This window comes from Battus philenor, unplaced genomic scaffold (genome assembly GCF_028537555.1).
Source record: "Battus philenor isolate CCGP_79_NKW_IND1 unplaced genomic scaffold, ilBatPhil1.0.hap1 SCAF_29, whole genome shotgun sequence".
NCBI lineage: Eukaryota > Metazoa > Arthropoda > Insecta > Lepidoptera > Papilionidae > Battus > Battus philenor.
This window is the reverse complement of record NW_027181692.1, coordinates 6178370-6197554: the sequence shown is the minus strand read 5'-3', so window position 1 is coordinate 6197554 and position 19185 is coordinate 6178370. Positions and strand designations below refer to the sequence as shown.

General features: G+C 33.5%; 2 protein-coding genes across 4 annotated transcripts in view; one reads left to right on the top strand and one right to left on the bottom strand.

The window, feature by feature from the left end:
- Gpat4 (Glycerol-3-phosphate acyltransferase 4) overlaps positions 1 to 3494 on the top strand; it is a 44646-nt gene extending 41152 nt beyond the window's left edge. For 2 of the 3 annotated variants that reach the window (XM_068769673.1, XM_068769674.1), the window contains 2 exons: positions 601 to 810; positions 1659 to 3494. In XM_068769673.1, the coding sequence (XP_068625774.1) occupies positions 601 to 810; positions 1659 to 1746 (298 nt within the window). In that variant the 3' untranslated portion in view covers positions 1747 to 3494. The remainder of the gene's footprint in view (positions 1 to 600; positions 811 to 1658) is intronic. The other variant, XM_068769672.1, reaches the window with a different exon arrangement.
- Positions 3495 to 6673: 3179 nt separating this feature from the next.
- LOC137926393 (aldo-keto reductase family 1 member B1-like) lies at positions 6674 to 19025 on the bottom strand. Its single transcript, XM_068769995.1, has 7 exons — positions 18900 to 19025; positions 13354 to 13496; positions 12122 to 12263; positions 11164 to 11358; positions 9461 to 9660; positions 8023 to 8178; positions 6674 to 6761 (listed from the first exon to the last, which is right to left on the bottom strand). Exons 1-7 carry the CDS (start codon positions 18972 to 18974, stop codon positions 6716 to 6718), a joined length of 957 nt encoding a protein of 318 aa, XP_068626096.1. The 5' UTR covers positions 18975 to 19025; the 3' UTR covers positions 6674 to 6715.
- Between the last annotated feature and the right edge of the window lie 160 nt (positions 19026 to 19185).

Below are 19185 nucleotides of genomic sequence, written 5' to 3'. Positions count from 1 at the left end.
CCAGCTTTGAAATATGAATAAATTGTGAATTCAATACAAAGAAAGGTGTCTATATACATATTCTAATGTAAATTTTATATAAAAAGTGAGGCCGCCCGCGGTCTCATTGGCGCCCATGGTAACCGCTTCTAAAACATGCTGCAAATCGTATACCATCCCGTGATCCGGTTGCTAGGTGCCTAATGAAGCTAATAATTACCGGAGGGTCGGAAAAAAATAATATTCCTTAGATGTACAGATGAAAAATTGTGAGGTAGCCGGCGGCCCTCACGGCACCTATTGTTGGGTATCGTGAGGTAGCCGGCGGTCCTCATGGCACTTAAAAGGTTAAGTGGAGTACAGTGGTGGAATTTGGCTTCAATGTGGAATCCTCAGACTTTAAACCTTTTGCACTGGAGACGAGTAAAACCTATCATAATGACCAGTCGTACGCTACCTGCATCCAGCGAGATCCTCAACCTTGACTATGTCGTCGGTCCACCAGGTAGGGGGGGGGGGGTGCTATCCACGCTGCGTCTACCAGCTGGTGGTAACCACTCGGTAAACTTTCAGCACCGGCTGCCGTTGTACTGTGGATAAATAAATGTTATCTTGTAACAGATACGACCCGAGGTTCGGAGATGCATTCTGGAATAGTTCGCGGTACGGTATGCTACACTATCTGCTGAACATGATGAGCTCGTGGGCCATCGTTTGCGACGTGTGGTACCTGCCGCCCATGCACCGGCGCTCCGACGAGACGGCCGTGGACTTCGCTAACCGCGTCAAGGCTGTGGTGGCGCGCCGGGGAGGACTCGTCGACCTGCAGTGGTGAGCTGACCCATTACCATTATATAGTCAACACTTGCTGTTATATATATATATATATATATATATGTGTGTAAGTTGCCCTAAAACTGCTTTTAAGGGCACCTGTGACCTGGTGCGAACGGTATAGATCCATGATTTTTGTTTTGGCAGGATATATATTTTCATAACATATTTGCTGTTCTGGTTAAAAACACGGTACAGTTCTTTGTCGTAAACTAAAACCAGGATCTCATAGTAAATGCGCCAAAGCTTCTTGGAATTATGTCTGGCACATTCCAAGAAGTGCCTTAACATTAGACCATATCACTTATTTTTAGATAACTGATTCAGACAGATTTTGTTGGTTTTGTCTATGCGCTGTGAAGAGTGGAGTATTTTTAGATAACTGATTGAGACAGATTCTGTTGGTATTGATTCTGCGCTGTAAAGAGTGGAGTTTTATTCTTCCCTGAACTCTTGTTACCATACCTCTGGATGACCAGACATTCCATACAGTTTCTACTACAAAGCTCATACTCTAGATAGCGAAGCTTCACACACTCACCAAATATATATATATATATATATATATATATATATATAGTAAAGTACCACAAGATATCATAGATCTTTCTTTTCTTAGTTTCAAATCCAAAATTAAAAATAAATTATTAAACGAATCTTATAGCATACAAAAGATTTTAGTTGATCGGTTTGCATGAAACTTAATTTGTTGTTAAATTTCATTTAAAAACAGCAACTGTTGAGTTTCTGCCTGCATTCACAACATTGACAGTTGTATGTTAAAAATAATTGACAATTCAAAATTTTATTCTTTGAACACTAGTTTGAACCTAATTTTGTTACAGGGACGGGCAACTGAAACGAATGAAAGCGAAGAAGGAATGGAGGGAGTTGCAGCAGGAGGAGTTCAGCAAAAGACTGAAAGGGGAGTAGTCTTAGAACACCGGGCAGACCGCAGTCCGGTCTCAAGACCGGAAGCATGGTGATATGTGTTGTGATGAACTGTTTTTGTAATGGAAGCTGAAGACGTGAAGTGTGGTGATACTAGAGGTAGTATTCTTTGCTATTGATATTTAACATATATATGTATACATATATATACGTTGAAATGTAGCAAAACTTAATATGTGTAGTATAGATTACCGTATTCTGCATTTTACATAAAGGGTAACATAACAAAGATATTTAATCAACAAATTAAAATTATAAAGTAATTAATAGTGACATGTTGACTGTTAACTGGTCGTACAGCATGTTTACAGAATAAATCTAAACTCAGCTTGGTTGGTTTTGTAAATTGCATTAATATTACCTACTTACTTACTCCGCTGGCTCAGTGACCCAAAGTGGGTCTTGGCCTCCGAAGCGAGAGACTTCCACTTTCCTCTATCTTGCGCCATCGTCTGCCATTGGTTGACATTCAATTCGCGCAAGTCTGTCTCAACGCGATCGATCCAGCGATACCTGGGTCTACCCACTGGTTTTCGACCCCTAGGTTTTTCCAGGTACGCTACCATCACGCTCCGATCCGATCCCATTCGCTCCAAATGACCAAGCCAGCGGATTCGTTGAGCTTTATATTCGCCAATGATATTTGGCTGTACTACTAAAGTCTCAATTTCGGCATTCTTTCGGAGCCTCCAAGATCCGTCTGGATTTCTCGCTGGTCCCAAGATCTTCCGCATGATTTTGCGTTCCGTGACTAGCAGTTTAATATTACAGAAAGTAAATGTTTATTGTCAAAATATCGTCGATATGTTAACTGATTCAAGCAGGTGAAGTTAGTCATGTAAAATAACGTGTATACAGGGTGATTGCTTATACCTATAAAAGATTTTTCAAGGTATGAATGTATAGCTCAAGACAGAAAAAGCTGTAGACCTATTTGCAATTACAATCTATAAAGTTATCACTCTGAAAAATTCGCTGTTGGTATGTGCCATTACCTTCTGGCAATAGAAAGTCTAAAGCAGAGTTCCCCAAACTTTTTTGTGTCGTAGACCCCTTGCCATGTTTTTCCGTGTTGGGTAGACCCCCTACTTACCTGATATTGATTTCCTGTAAATTTCTAACTGTAGTGAAGTTTAGTGTATATTCAAAATGTATTGCGACACAAAGCAAATACTAACATCCTACAACTTACACAATTTTAAAACATGTATAATAATTTTTTTACTTCATAGATACTCTTATAAATAATGTAAATTCATGGATTCATTTTCATTTCATGGACCTCCAAATTGTTTTTCGCCGACGTAGACCCCTAGGGGTCAATATAGACCACTTTGGGAATCACTGGTCTAAGGGAACAGATAATAAACAACAATTGTTTAAAAAAAACTTAAAAATTATTTTTCTTGTATTATGATTATAGTACCTATAATTTCTAAAATCATTGTAGATGAGCTATACATTCGTCTCTTTAAAACTTTTACACTTGTCACCAATCAACCTGTATATCGCGATATAATGTATCATATGAGTAGTTTCAATTTATTGTATTTTATAAGCATTACATGGAATGTAATTCTAAATTAATATTTATGTATAATGAAGACTTAAAAAAAATGTAATTATGGGTAAAACATAACAATGTAATTTATTCAGTATTGTCTAAAAAATGTTAGTTAATTAATATGCGGGAAAATGTTGAATAGAAATGAATAAAATTCAAGTGTTAGTAACATTGTTAATTATGATTTTATTAAAATTATTAATTATGATTTTATTAAAATTGTTGATAATGATTTTATTAAAATTATATCGTGCATAAAATATGTCACTTCACGAATTTGTTTATTCGTACAATTGTACTATTAATTGAATATTCAAATGGAAAGAGGAGATGGAATAGAAAATATAGAAGTAAACTAGGAATTTATTTAATAAAATATTATTTTCAACTCTGTTTCAAAATAAGATTTTGCTATCAAATAGCTTGTTCTGTTAGCAATATATTTAAGATGTTTTTTAGTTCGAGTTTCTCAAATTTCGTTTCTCATATATAACTTTCTAAAGCAAGATTCAAGCATCTCCGGTATCCTTAGATTCAAGTGACAGTTCAAGCAGAGGTACCGTAAGACCTTCGCGCCCAGTCAATCATATAAACCGGAGTTGCTCAGACTTTATTTTTATAGACCACTTCAAAATTTAGTTGGTGCCATTGGACCCTGAAAGCTACATTTTTACCATATTCCTGAAACTCGTCAACAAATGTGAAGATTAGATCTAAATATGAGAATTGATTTTGCTTTGCAAGTCACGAGACTGAATATGGAATACCCAAGTTATTCCAAGCAACAGCTGCTGAGCTTCTGAAAACATCTATATTCATTAATAGGTGAAATCAAATTCTGTTGTTACGGCAAACTTAATCAACATTTAGTTCTTCACCATCTAATGAAGATATATTTTTGTGGACCCTCACAAATTTTTAACTCCCCCCCCCCCCCCCGTCACGCCACCGTAGGTTCACCTGGATCACTTTGTGAAGTAATGATCTAGTAGTTTTAGAACTAGGAAGTACTAAAAAAAAGTTTAACTTAACCAGACCAAATAATGATATTCAAGTTGGATATACTATTACTTCAGAGGTCATTGAAATATAACTTCAGCAGAGAATATTAAAAAAATTAATTTATATTAATTTTCAACTACCCTCATTTGCAATTGGAGGGTAGTTCAAAATTTCTGTTGTTACGGCAAACTTAATCAATGGCCATTTTTTATGAAATTTGGTATTATTTTCAAAATCAAAAATCAGATCAATCGAGGACATACAAAACATTATTACCCTGCCCTTAATTGCAAATAGAGGAGGGTAGTTTAAAATTTCTGTTATAAGAGCATACTCTAATTTTCATTGCTTTATCACAATTTATGCCAAATGAAATTTGTTTTTGTACTAAGACAAAACAATTACTTAAAAATATCGCTTATTAGATCAAATGTATACACAGAGAGGATTTAATTATTTTAATTTATTATGGGTTGTCAATAAAATTTTAATGTAAATACGAAACGATTAAAAAAATACATTACAAACTCCAATTTCAACGACAGGTTGAATCTATAACCTAATTGAAAACAAAACAAAAATATTCAGATTATGCTTTTTTTACATTTTGAATTATGAAAGAATATAAAAATAAATTACATAGCAATTGCAGTTAAAGGACTTGGAGATAAAATTTTAACCAGACCTGTGGCAACCCTGGCAGTAAACAGAGCCTGGCTAGAAATTTCTTTTTTCTTTTTAGCCGATAGAAGCCTTACATGGGCATAGGCCTCCTGAAAAGATGGCCATGATGACAGATCTTGCGCGGCCCGACGCTCGACAACCTTTCGGTCTAAATGGCCATTGGTGTGTGCCCTACTGCCATTTCAGATGGGCAATTTTTCGAGCTACGTCGGTGATTTCCGTCTGCGAATCTGTTCGTAGAAACAATTGTAGCAGAAATATGCACCGCTGTGTTATATATGTATACTCTCTTACCTGCATATATGTATATGTATATATATATATATATAGGAGAAAGAGAGTAGTGTGAGAAATAATAATGTAACATCACAAACATACAAAAAATATTGCATTTTTAAAAATCAACACAAATTAGTTTATATATATCATATGGAAACTATGAGTCCTAAATATATATATATAGAGGTGTTTAAATTTCAAAAACGTGTATTCTGTTTGTGTCAACAGATATATTAACATACATGTAAATATATATGCATTTTTATATAACCCGTAAACGCTGTCTAGGTTTTAAATTAGAAACGCTGTAGATTTAAAATACATGTTGTGCTCGGCATTTGATTTGGCACAAATGAAAATGCTACGGCTTGTTATGTATATAAACGAATTTTGTATGTTATTAATATTTTTTATGAAATTTTTGCCAAATCAAATGCCCAGTGCAATATTGGACGGTAGAAGGGTCGTATATTCGTGTATCAAGACAATCTGTTATAAAGTTTATCCCACACTGGTACCACGCGTGGGAAGTACGTCGGTGGCAAACTCGGACGTTGAACTGTGTTAATGTTTGTTATAATTTATTCAGTGTGTTTGTACATTGTGTTTTTTTTTATATTGTTTGTTTTGTATCCGCGAGTTTTCAACTGTAGGTATATAGCGCTGCCAATGTATAGAGCCAATTGGGTAAATCTCTGTAATAAACGATTTATCAAAGGATTTTGTGTATTATTTTATTCGTTTATTTAATTAATTTGAAATTTAAAGAAAACAAATCCGTGAAATTAGCACCGAACTATCAGTCGCGATGTTCATGACGAAATAGAGTAGGAGTGAAACTTGTGATCGCAGGTAACAAGTTCGATTCCTGAACTCTGTACCTATGAAATAGATTGTGACGGCTTTGAGCGCTCTGAAGTATTTATTTATATATATACAGTGAAAAAATAAACTATAAATTAACATAAGTTGTACATATGTTATACAAGAAAGATAAGTAAAATCAACTCAAAACTATATTTATTGTGCATACAGAGAGAATGACATACAAGATCAATGTGCAGTGGTGGCCTTGCTCGATACCCGAACTCTGTACTTACCTTTCTTTTTTATTTATTATCTATCTTTTTTTGTTATATTTCCTTATTTTTTTATTTATTCAGAGGTTTGGTGTACAATAGTGTATATAAATAAATTAAACTTAAAAAAGAACATAAAAAGCTCAGTTTGAGAGGGACAATTAATTGTCAACTAGAAAATTTCATAAAAAGTTTCGATTCTAAGACATTCCGACCGACATTAAATATGGAAACTAGTTCTAGAATAAAGAAATACCCACAAAATTCACATAAAAAAGAAAACAAATTATTAACGAATATATTTATTTCTCTTAATAAAAATACAATCACATTATTAATCTGTTTAGAACTCGTCGTTTTCGAACGGATGGTCCTTGTGGCCAAGAGATCTGCAACGAAATTAAATAATTTGTAAAAATTTATACATATTAAAGCTCACTATAATATATCAATTTAGCAATGATAGCCCTGCGGTGAGGATTGCGACTTGTGTCTTAAGACGCGGGTTCGATTCCAGGCACACAGTCCTGTATATAATTCACACTGTGCATTAACCCATTCGCTGCCAGGGACGAGTATACTCGTCTTTGGCAGCTGTCACACATTGCCAAGACGAGTATACTCGTCCTACTTTAAATATATTATAACATGCAGGCTTTTGAATGAGCAATTTTTTTGCCACAAACATAATATAATTATGTAAAAAACTTGAAAAATTCTAAAAATATGTTTTTTTTACAAAAATAACACTACTTATAGAGGTTTTGGTGAATAATAACGCGCAAAATATAAATGGGGATGACTTCATATAATTTGGGCTTGGCAGCGAATGGGTTAATTATATAAGATTGACACTGCTCACAATCAACTTTCAAAGTAGGCAGAAGCGACCTCTGCATACCATAATACTATTCTACGATCGCCAACCCGCCTGCCAAGCGTGGCGATTATGGTATATCGCCTCATATATATCTTTGGGGGAGGCCTTTGTCTTGCAGTGGATGTCTATGGACTGAAACCAAGGCAAATAAATTTAAAAAGCTAAGTTATAAATAAAAAAAATGTGAACATAATACTGCAAAGTAGGCGATGAAAAGCAAAGGTAAGACTACTAATGTTGAGTCCACTTTCAAATTGCCCTCCTCTAAGGAGTGGGCCCCACGTTGGGAAGCACTAGATTCGACCTTAAAATATTTTATTATCTCAGTCACCTAAATATTTTCAAATAAGTTTACATATTACAGCATTATATTACTCTTCATATATCCAGCACTTCTGGATCCAGGTGTAGATCCTTTATTTAAATCAAGTTGAGTTACTCATGCTGTCATAGGCACATCATATTACTACAACATATCCATCACCTCTTGCATAAGATTGGGATTGACTTTGGTGGACTGTATTTAATTAGAAGGCCTTGGTCCAGAGAATGAATTAATTTAATAAGAATTAATTTTACAAGGAGGGGAAAAACACGTGTGCTCGGTGGCGGTAGGGAGCAGAGAGAGAGAAAGCACAGATAAAAACATATTTTACCGATTCGCCAAACCATAGATAAAATCTTAACTAAAACATTTTTTGTTGGTACTATTGCCAACACCTCTGGATCTGGGTGTAGGTGCTGTATTTGAATCGGGTGGTGTTACTCACGCGGTCATGGGCACGAAACGGCCGTTGCAATCGAAGCTGTTGATCAGGTCCACGTCCTCCTGCGACAGTTTGAAGTCCAACACCTGGAAGTTGCTGGCGATGCGTGACTTGGTCACAGACTTCGGTATCACGATGTTACCACGGTCCATTTGGTACCTGGACAAATGTAAATCTTTGAGGTTGTGATCTGATCATTGGGTGTAGTTCAAAGTTGTTAGTGTTGCCATTTTATGCTCACAGATTACGAAACCGGATTATAATTTACTAAATAAAAAAAAACAAATTTATTCAAAATTCGAACTATTTTTTTTGGCAGAGTTGTTATAGTTGTGGAGAAGAAGCAGGAATAAACTCCACAATACATATTTCAATAAAGTTTAACACAGATGCATAAATATGCACTTTATCAGATATAGCCTAAATGAAATTAAAATAATCAGGCGACATCGCTACCAAGGATTCTTGTCATTTAAATATTTTATTGAATAACAAGATTTTTACGTCAATTTACTTTTAATACGCGTTTAGAATTTTATAAATGATATTCCGATAACGTTTTGCGGAATTTAACTAAAAAATTCTGATTTCGTTTATTACAAATTAATTAGAGACTAGGCAGTCGAAAGTTTGGACTAAAACGAAGCCTAACTTGAAACCGTGACATGAACAGATCAGCCAACTTCCTCCAAAGGTTGTTACTTCCTGTGACCTTTACCATGTCGGTCTACCTAGTGGGGGCTACCCACGCCGGCTCATTGTCGCCAATCAGGAACCTTTCGGCCCCAACAGCTGTCAGTTGCATGAACGATGTGCCACACCTACTGCCACTTTAGACTTCTGCGGAGCTCTTCCTTTGTGGATGACCTTGGACCTTCATCTTCAGATATTTCGGTGTTTTAGACGAGAAGAATAATAACCCAGTCATATCAAGCTATATAAGAAAGATAGAAGGTACGACATCTATATAAATAGATGTACACTAAAACTTTATTTATTTACAACACTTTTTTGTTAACCATAAACAATAAATAGGGGGAAAAAAAGAAATAATTCATATGATACAATAGGCGGTGTTATCGAGGCGATCTCTACCAGACAACCTTTGGATGGAGATTAGAGACACGAAGGAGAATGTAAGAGATTTTATATTGCTAACAATTGCTTGTTTTTAATTAACCCTTTCCACTCCAAGGCTGTTATGTAGCAACGATAAAATTTAATAAAATTATAGTATCTTGCGATTCTAGAATATGTTTCATTCATTCGTGATTCAAACATTTTAGTAACAAAAATCTTTCCTGTTTTAAAATTTTCCGCAAAAAGAAGTGTTACACCATGTCGAGTATCACTCGACAGTGGAGCTTGTGGAACAAAATCAGTGTCGAGTGACACTCGACATTGGAGTGGAAAGGGTTAATAAATAAAAAAAAACAATCACCTGATGAGAACTTGAGCGACCGTCTTGCCCAGGCGTTCGGCGATAGCCTTCAGCTTAGGGTCTTCGAGGAGGAGAGGTTCGCCCGGCTTAGCCCAAGGTCTGTCTGGTGAGCCCAGGGGTGAATACGCCGTGATGACGAGGCCGTTCTTCTCACAGAACGCCTTCAGACGTGACTGATTTAAGTAAGGGTGGCACTCGACCTGAAAAAGTTCTTCCTTAAATTTTTATCTGGAAAATACTTCTGAATACATAAGTAAGAAAAGGACTAATATTTAGCCACTTCCACACATGCAGTGGTAGTCGTGCAATAAAATGCACCGCCCGCCAGCCCGCTGATAAATGCGTATGCGGCAAACAACGCTAATCACACAACCGCCACCGCCAAATCAGTCAACACGTGTTTCACCCCTCCACGGGGCATCTTCAGGAGTTATTTACACCGATTAGTGCCAAACACAGAGTCACACTGTCACTGTCACTCTCTCTCATACGCATTTACCAGCGGGCTGGCGGGCGGTGCACTTTATTGCACGACTACCACTGCATGTGCAGAAGTGGCTAAATATTGGTCCTTTTCTTACTTAGGATGGACTTCCGCGAGGTAACGCCTGATTCCATTAAATACTTCTGAATACTTTCTATAATGTAAGTGTATAAAGTAGTCCAGAGCCATCTAGATCAGTAGAGGGTCGCAGATTCGATTCCCGGAATACTAAGTTATATATTACACACTTTGTGCATTAATTATATAGGATTGCCACTGATCACAAACATGTTTCCAGAGGATGGGTACCAGCATCCTCTGCGTACAATAATACCACACTGCAATCGCCAACCCGGCTGTCAAGCGTGGTGATTATGGTATATGCACATATAGATATCTTTATGGGAGCTGTATACCTTGCAGTGTATATATATACATACACATATATATATATATATACATATACAGTGTATATATATATATATATATATATGTACTAGCTCAGTGATTCCCAAAGTGGTCTATATCGACCCCTAGGGGTCTATGACAACCTGCAAGGGGTCTACGTCAGCGAAACAAAATTTGGGTGTCCATTAAATTAAAATGGGGGTCCACGATAGTGGATCTCAACACATACACTGATAGTACCTATTCACTTACATCATACTATCTTATAATATCAAAACATTTACATTTCATTATTATATATGTTTATAAAATTGTGTAAGTTGTAGGATGTTGGTATTCGCTTTGTGGTCGCAATACATTTTGAACTTGTAAAAAACCTGAGAGTCGCAGTCTCAGAGTTTAGGTAAGTAGGGGGTCTACCCAACACGGAAAAACATGGCAAGGGGTCTACGACACAAAAAAGTTTGTGGAACTCTGTACTAGCTGATCACGCAAACGTTTTGCCATGTTTGTTATTACTATGAAACATTAAAAAACAAATAAAAAATAAGAGTTGATCGTAGAGGGATGAAAATTTAGGGTTGTGTGTGTTTTGTATGTTGTATCATAAGAAAATAAAAACAATAAAAAATTGTCAAAAAAATAAATAAAATGTAGGGGTGGATCTCCCTTAACATTTAGGGTGATGAAAAAAGATGTTGTGGGATTCTTCAGCCTGGCCGATATGCGCGCTGAGATTCACGAAAATCGGTCGAGCCGTTTCGGAGGAGTTCAATCACGCACACCAAGATATATTTATATATTTTCTTACCTGATTGGTGACAGGTTTGATCTTGGCGTTCTCCAACAGCCTTGCTAACTGCCTCGAATTGAAGTTGGACACACCGAGGCTCTTGACCAGACCTTCCTTCTGCAGAGGTTCCAGAGCTTTCCACGTGTCCACGTAATCCACGTCCGAGAACTGGATCTTGCCGGACTCGTCGACGGGGAATAGTTCACCATCTTCCTGTAACGTTTAGTTTTAACTTCTAGAAATATTCTTCTTTCATGAGGACTCATATTATAAGAATGAGATGATGATGGAACAAATCGTGTTAAGACATAATCATAATAATAATAGTACAGATACATAATCATAATAATAGTAGTAAGATACCAGAAACCAAAATAAACTTAAAATTTAATAATTCCTCTATGGCGGCACGAGGGTTCAAAATACACCATGATCAGACACGAACCAACAGCAAACTCAGACGGATTTTTTCTTGTCACTATCACGATATCTTTAATACTGTTGTAGAACAATTTATTCAGAGGCTTTATCACTTAAAAAACGCCTGTCAGTTGCTGGAGTTTTCTCAAATTAGGCCTTTGTCTTAGCATATAGAATGTTTATTATTTATTAGGGAAACCGGAAAGTAATGTCGTTTCTGTCGACATATTTTACAGAACCCGATTGATATGTTACCGCTCCGGCATTGAACATTTGTTTACTAGACGGCAAAAGATTGTTGATAACGAAGGTGAATATATTGTTGATCAAAAATAAAAACTTGTTAAAAATGTTGTCGCGTGGATTTAACTTGACAAAGCGACATTACTTTCCGATCCCACTAATATTTAGTTTCTGTAAATAAAAATTCATTCTGTTCTCTGCACTCAAATTTCACTTTAAACTCCTAGAAGACTTCTCTCCTAGAATTTACTATAAGAACCTCGTACGTGAAAGTTTTCATTTCACTGAATTGAAGGTACAATATAAAACCTACTTTGTACGCCTGAGGCCAGTGGATTAAGTATAGATCCACGTATTCCAAGTTCAAGTTCTCCAGGGTCTTGAGTAGAGCGCCACGTACCAGGTCCGGGCGATGGAAGGTGTTCCATAGCTTCGATGTGATGAAGAGATCCTCTCTAATCGGTCCAAAAAAATGTATTTATTTTATTTGTGATATTAAATGTTACATAGCTGGTCTAGAGCTTCTATTAGGTGTAATGAGGACATAAACAGTCGCAGCCAACGCAGTACTGATGATCCTGGTGATATTTGGGGAAAGCCTTTACAGTGGATGTCCTTTGGTTTATATGATGATGATTTATAAACAATTGCATAGAATAACTAAAAATTATTAATTAACCAAAAAAAATAGTACAATGTAAAATAGAATAGAGCGGTTACAAAACTATAGGAAACAACAAAAAGATTTAAATAAAAATTTATTTTTTTATGAATACTTGATGTATTTAAATATTTAACGACACAATAAATATATATCTAAATCAGAGGTGATAAATAGAGACTTTTAGAATACATTAATCTAAATTCTTTAAAATAAACTACCTGCCCAAGGAGAAGTCCCTGCGGCACTTCTAGTTTAATTACCTTAAAGAAATCTTCGATATGCTTCTAGCACTCTGCCATAGCTGATCTATAAAGCTATAAATGCCAGACAAACGGCATTTCTCAAATAAATAAAATATTTGTATGCATCTACAGGAAAACATGGAAATTCTATGCTTTAAACCGAATCATGTGTCTATCATTTTAGCCTATATGCCCATATGCCATCCTCTACTGGACATAGTCCTAGTCTTAATATTTCTACTCACATCCAGGGTCTTCCGACAGCCTTATGAAGGTCGCCTGTCCACCTTGGTATTTACTCCAGGAGCCATCTGGCGCTCTATGGGCTTATACAAGCGGTTGCATTAAAAACATTTATTTTTAACCCTGGAAACCTACAATCTATTTACATCTTTTGGAAGGATCTTGTATTTTAATCATCATTTAACATAGAAGATACTCAGGTGGACATGGTCTTCTCCAACATATTTACAATATGATCGTTTGGAAGCGACCTGTTCCAGACAACGTGCGGTTGCCCTCAGTTGAGCTAGCTGGTCTCCACTCAAAAACCATCCTCAACTGCCATTTGACCACATCAAATGTGCTAATCTGCTGGTACTTTTGCTTGTTTATGGATCTCCTGATAAAAACACTCACCGCTTAACAACACCCTCCTTGATCTTGGCGGTGATCGCCTCTCCCACTTCCTTTTCGTTGCCATAGACAAACGCGCAATCGATGTGACGGTAGCCGATGTCTATTGCGTCTTTCACTGCCTGAGTGACTTCACCGGGCTTTGACTGTGAAAGAAAGATATTGTCTATGATAAACTGTCACTTTGACAACTAAGATCTAATGACTCCAAATGTTTGCGGACTAACCTCTGACATTACAGAACTATTGCAACATAACCTCAAAAGAAAGCTTCCTTTTTAGCTATAAAACTATTTAGCTATTTATAATTATTAACTGGGTCATAACCTGCTTAATTTTAATCTACATTTTTTAGTTGCGACTATTTAAATTTAGAATAACTTGACACGAATGGCAGAGAGACATGGTTTCATCATACCAGCCGTCAGACGTCAACTCCTGGATGTGACTCTTCCAACTAGTATTGGTAATGTACTGGGGAAAATTAAACATATATGGTATACATATGTGGTAGTATTTTGCATTTAACATTGCAACACAGAGTCGAGCTGTCATGAAAAAATAATGGATGTTGTTCATTTATTGAAATTATACCATAATTTGCTAAAAATCTTCACGCCTTTATAAATACGATCCCACATATATACATATATATCACTACTATTATAAGGCCTTTAATTAAAGGATAAGTACTTAGAAATCTTCCTAAACCCTATCTTCAACCTAATAAGCAGTCTGTGAAAAAAAATTACCCGCAAAAACAAAAAATTCCCAGCCATAGGCGCCCTTGAAATTAGATTAAATGTTACACTTGTAAAAATTACATATTTTTAATAATTTTACATAATTTGAATGATAACCCGCTTAACCTCTTGAACTAGACCTTAAGATAAATCAGTGTGGACTGATATTTTTTTCAGTCACGGAAATAAACCTTATGTAATTATTTGAAACACATAATGGTCAATCTTGACCTCGAGGGAATGTGTTTTAACATTTAAAAATACACTCAAGCATTCATTGCAAGAAAAAACTTCAGAAGTAGTTATAAAATATAGTTTTTTCATGACTAAAAGTTTTTTTTTTGTAGTATGGCATAAAAAGACATTGATATTAATTCAAAACATACAGTACTAGTAACTTGTTAAACTAGTAACTTGCGCAGATTGTAGAAGATTCAATAAAAAAAAAACTCTTTCTTGTCCTTAAGTAAATTTCTTTTATAAACATCGTTAGAATAAGCAAAACCAACAGAGCCTAGTTGGCAATTATCACATTAATAGAAAAACAACTCAACCCCAGGACAAGTTAAAATCATGATATTTATATTATAATCAAAAAACTAGATGACCAACCTTTTCATTCAAAATTTTCATAAACACCATAAAAACTGTACAAGTAGAAATAAATTAGTTTATTTATATTTTTTGATAGATTATAGGTGTAGTTTTTAGAAGTGAATGTATAGTATACACTTTCCAAAAATCTATGGTTTCAAATATAAATAACATAATGTGAATATTGACAATAAATAATTTTCAAAGTTCAGATTGCTATATATACAAATTTATTATTATTTACTATCTATCCCTGAAAATTTTGTAATGCCAGAAGTTATTTGGCAATACAAATAACATCTAGTGACTATCAATAACTAACCCCAGAAACAAATTATTTGATAATTGTTACTTGTTATGTCTGTAACATTTATTATTAACAATTTAATAATTATTAATCTCAATGTTATGGAATAACCATTGTGTTATCTAAACCGAGGCCTCCACTGGAGCATCCAAGCCTCCTTGTAATTCATATGCTTCTGGGGTGATTTTCCAAATTAATAACTAAATTTAAAGGTGCCATATAAACCAGATCTAAGGCGTAATTGGTTGATATTTTCATTCCGAATTTCTAGAGCCATAACATAGCTTTAATGTCTTTATCTGCGAAACTATATATAAATGTGGATCTAATTAAACTAGTACGTAAAAAATATAATTTTTTTTCATATATTAAAACATGCTAGTTTTTACATTATATGTAAAACAAAACAGAATAAAAGTGCGGTAATAAATAATGATATAAAATTAAAATGCATTAGTGTTTCACAAGATTATAGGGAACAACATAAAATAAAACCGTAAACATACATTAACAATATTGCACCTTTAATAAGATACCATACCTTCCAAGTTCCGATACCAAGTATAGGGGATTCTAAACTATTATTGAATTTAACTTTAGGTACATCAGAAGACATTCTCACGTTAAATTTAAGTTTCAATATACAGAAATAACAGCAATACCGTGCTCGAAACGTTTTTAATCACTTAAAACACCGAGCAGTTCAATCTTTATTTTATTCAAACTTTATTCCAATTAGATTAATCTTTTAACTGACAGTGACTGATAACAAATCTTGTATGCAGTTATTTATGGTTCTGTTTGCAAAAAAATGTTTAAATTTACATACCTAGCATCCAAAGGCGTAATTAATAAACGATTAAAAATGTATTAAAGTATAATAAAATAGTAGATTCATAGAATATTTGATATTTATTTTCTTTTTATGTTAAAATTTATGAAATGTATTTATCCCCGCAGAGAATTGATAAATGTTAAAATAATAATTTCATCAGAGCAATCTATAAAACTCTTTTATGCAAACTTATATAAGCAAAATTTAAGATGTGATTTAGATGTCCATATTTGTCACGCAACTTTTATTGACTTGTAACCCTACGACGCAACAAGGAGCTCTAAGCATCTTTTCAACCAAGACTCCTAAAAACATAAAGTTTGAATCGACATATACATATTTTGATAAATTAATATGCAATATAACTACGAAATATTTTAAATTAACTTTTAATTACTTGAATAAAACAATTACTCCCATGGAAAAACAGGTCCTAAACCTAGGTACTTGATAATATCCTTGAAGAATATAGCCATGCTCATCGAATAATTGTAACTTGTAAATACAAAATATAAAAGTAAAAGAGCTACATACATGAGGAAGCGAAGTTAAGTGATAAAAAAATATATATTCTTGTTGCTCTAAACATGTCATGGCTGATTTTTTTTGTTTAGGTAACGGTACGGTTAATTTTATCGACATTCTAAGAGTATTAGGGAAACCTCCTCACACAAATTGCGAAATCTGACAATATTGAATGATACATGTGTAAACTCAAATTATTGACAAAATACATTTTTTATAACATCCATCTTCCAATTCAACAACATGATGCTTGAGATGAAATTAAATCTTTTTTGCAAGCGTGTAAAAATTTAAAAATATTTACTTTACATATTATCTTAACTTACTTAACTTATGTTGAATAGTATTTATGTTTTATTTATTATGTATTTAATGTTCGATTTATACATAGTTTTAAAATTATTAAGAATGATGTTATTCGTGTGTTTTTTATTTTCTATCTGCTAATGTTATCCGTAATATTGTTTAAGTTAAATCGAAACTTTTGATTGATTTTACGCTGATAATATAAATGTATAAATTTGTACTAACCGTAAGTTATCTGAAATCAATAAAATAAAATCAGGTTTGAAAATGGCGCATAAACGAAAAATTCATTACGCGCCATTTTTAAAACAATCTGTCACAGCTTTTTTTTTAACAAATGTATCGCTATAAAATAATTGACAATTTTATTTTATTATATATATTTGACAAATTTCTTTTGATATTTCATTAATCTAGGACATCGAAGAGGTGCGATTATAATCTTTAGTAAATAATAGCAAACCTTATCCGTTTATTATCATAAACTAACAAACCAAGTGTCTATAGAACTGGAAAACAAATAAGATGCAGATAAACTCTATATTCATTTATGTACTAAGTGATTTATGACAAAGAATCCAAATCCGTTTAATATTGCTTACATATTGCTCGAGATACTGAATATTAAATGTGAAGAGACTTTATTTAACCACTTAAGTTTTTTAAAAAGTAGTTGGTTGACAGTATTAATTTAACAACGCTTTGTTTGAACTATATTATACAAAAGAAAACAAAAATTAATAAGTGTTACATTTGTAATATCATTATCAAATATATTTCTTATTCTTCTATAAATGAAAGTGTTTTACAATAATCATTTTATCAAGTATTACTGAATTATCTTATTTAATACACATTTACTATGTAATGGTACTTTTTTTCATTTATAATATTGAGACTTGAGACACTAGTATAGTAACATATAATAAAAAAAACAATTCCCAAATTACTTTAAGATTATAATTATTAATAAGCTTTTATATTTTTAAATTTGTGTTAAATTGCGTATTTATATCAAATATATGTTAGTTTAAACGCTTAATGAAATTTTACATTTACTTAAAATTATTTCAAACGATAAATTTTTGCATTCGTAATCATAAACCGGATTTTCTCTTCAAGGTGGCAAATTGTACCTAATGAGCGGAACATTTCAGTTGGAATAAATAACTCGCATTATTAAAAACGATGACTAAATCTATACTTGTTAATATTCAATGATAATTTTTTAATTTAAAATTACAATTAGAGCTTCATATCTTTTACGAAATTTATTATAGCTTGATATAGGCTTTAAGACTTCATAAAATTAGTAACTCTTTTTTTTTGAGCGAAAAGTAGCTGCTGCTCAATTGGCATTTGAAGATTTCACGGGTTTAAGATGGCAAGGCGCGGAGTGTGCTTAGCCATTATGAGAGCTTGTCTCGGGCCGCTACTATTTTACAGGATTAAAAAACTCTTTTGTGGACGACTGTGTAGGGTATTATAATAGCACTGTGATGTAATATCTCTAAGTTACCTTTTTATTCAAGAAGTTCAATAAACAAAAACTTGAAATAAATCTGTTATGGTATGAAGGATTTTTAGATGATAATAAAGGTTGCAAATAAATTGCTGTGTTACTATATTGAGAGTTTTGTAAAAGTGATAAAAAACCTGTATTTTTTTAGATCAAATTTCGTTTTAAACATTTGTAACTTTGGAACACTATTATAGTGGATTTTAATCTGATTCTAGTTTCTGTCAGTTTGGGCACTTCTTTTCATAAACGCACACTAGTAGTCAATATAAAAGATCCTATATTGACAATAATCATATTATTATCAATTAAGAAACATTATTTCGGCACGTACACTGGCAACATTTTTCTTTTATTAAAAAATAGTAATTCCTTTTAGCGATTTGGCGGCAAAAGTAAATTATTTTTAAGTTTAAACTGAAGTAATTAAACGCTTTTATTATTTACTTAATTTTTATGCCATTTTAGTGATAAATAAACGTGACTTAAAATATCTTAGCTTATAAAGACCACATAAGTAAGTTTTAATATTTAATATATCATAATTGTAAAAAGTCAATTGACAGTTTTATTTTTTTATCTATATCGATTTAAAATAATAAAAATTTTTAATTACTTCGATAAATCCAATTATAAACATTTCAGCGATTAAATATATATTATATACCAGTCAACCCAAAAATAACAATTTAAAATCACTAATAAATTCGATATACATACCTTCCATGTTCCCAGTCCTATGGCGGGAATTGTTTTCCCGTTATTGAAAGTGACAACTGGAACTTTTGGTGCCATTTTATCTTATAACACACCACGCGCTTCGGCAAGACAGCACAAAGTGAAGAGTCTAGCTAATTCTCTACTGATATTAATGCTTATCTTCGTCACTTGAAACGCTATCCGGTTCAATAATTGTGGAATTTTAAAACAATAATTTCTTTACTAGAATAAAAATGAAAATAATAATTAAAACTTAAATGCACGACTTTTATTTATACTTTTAAAA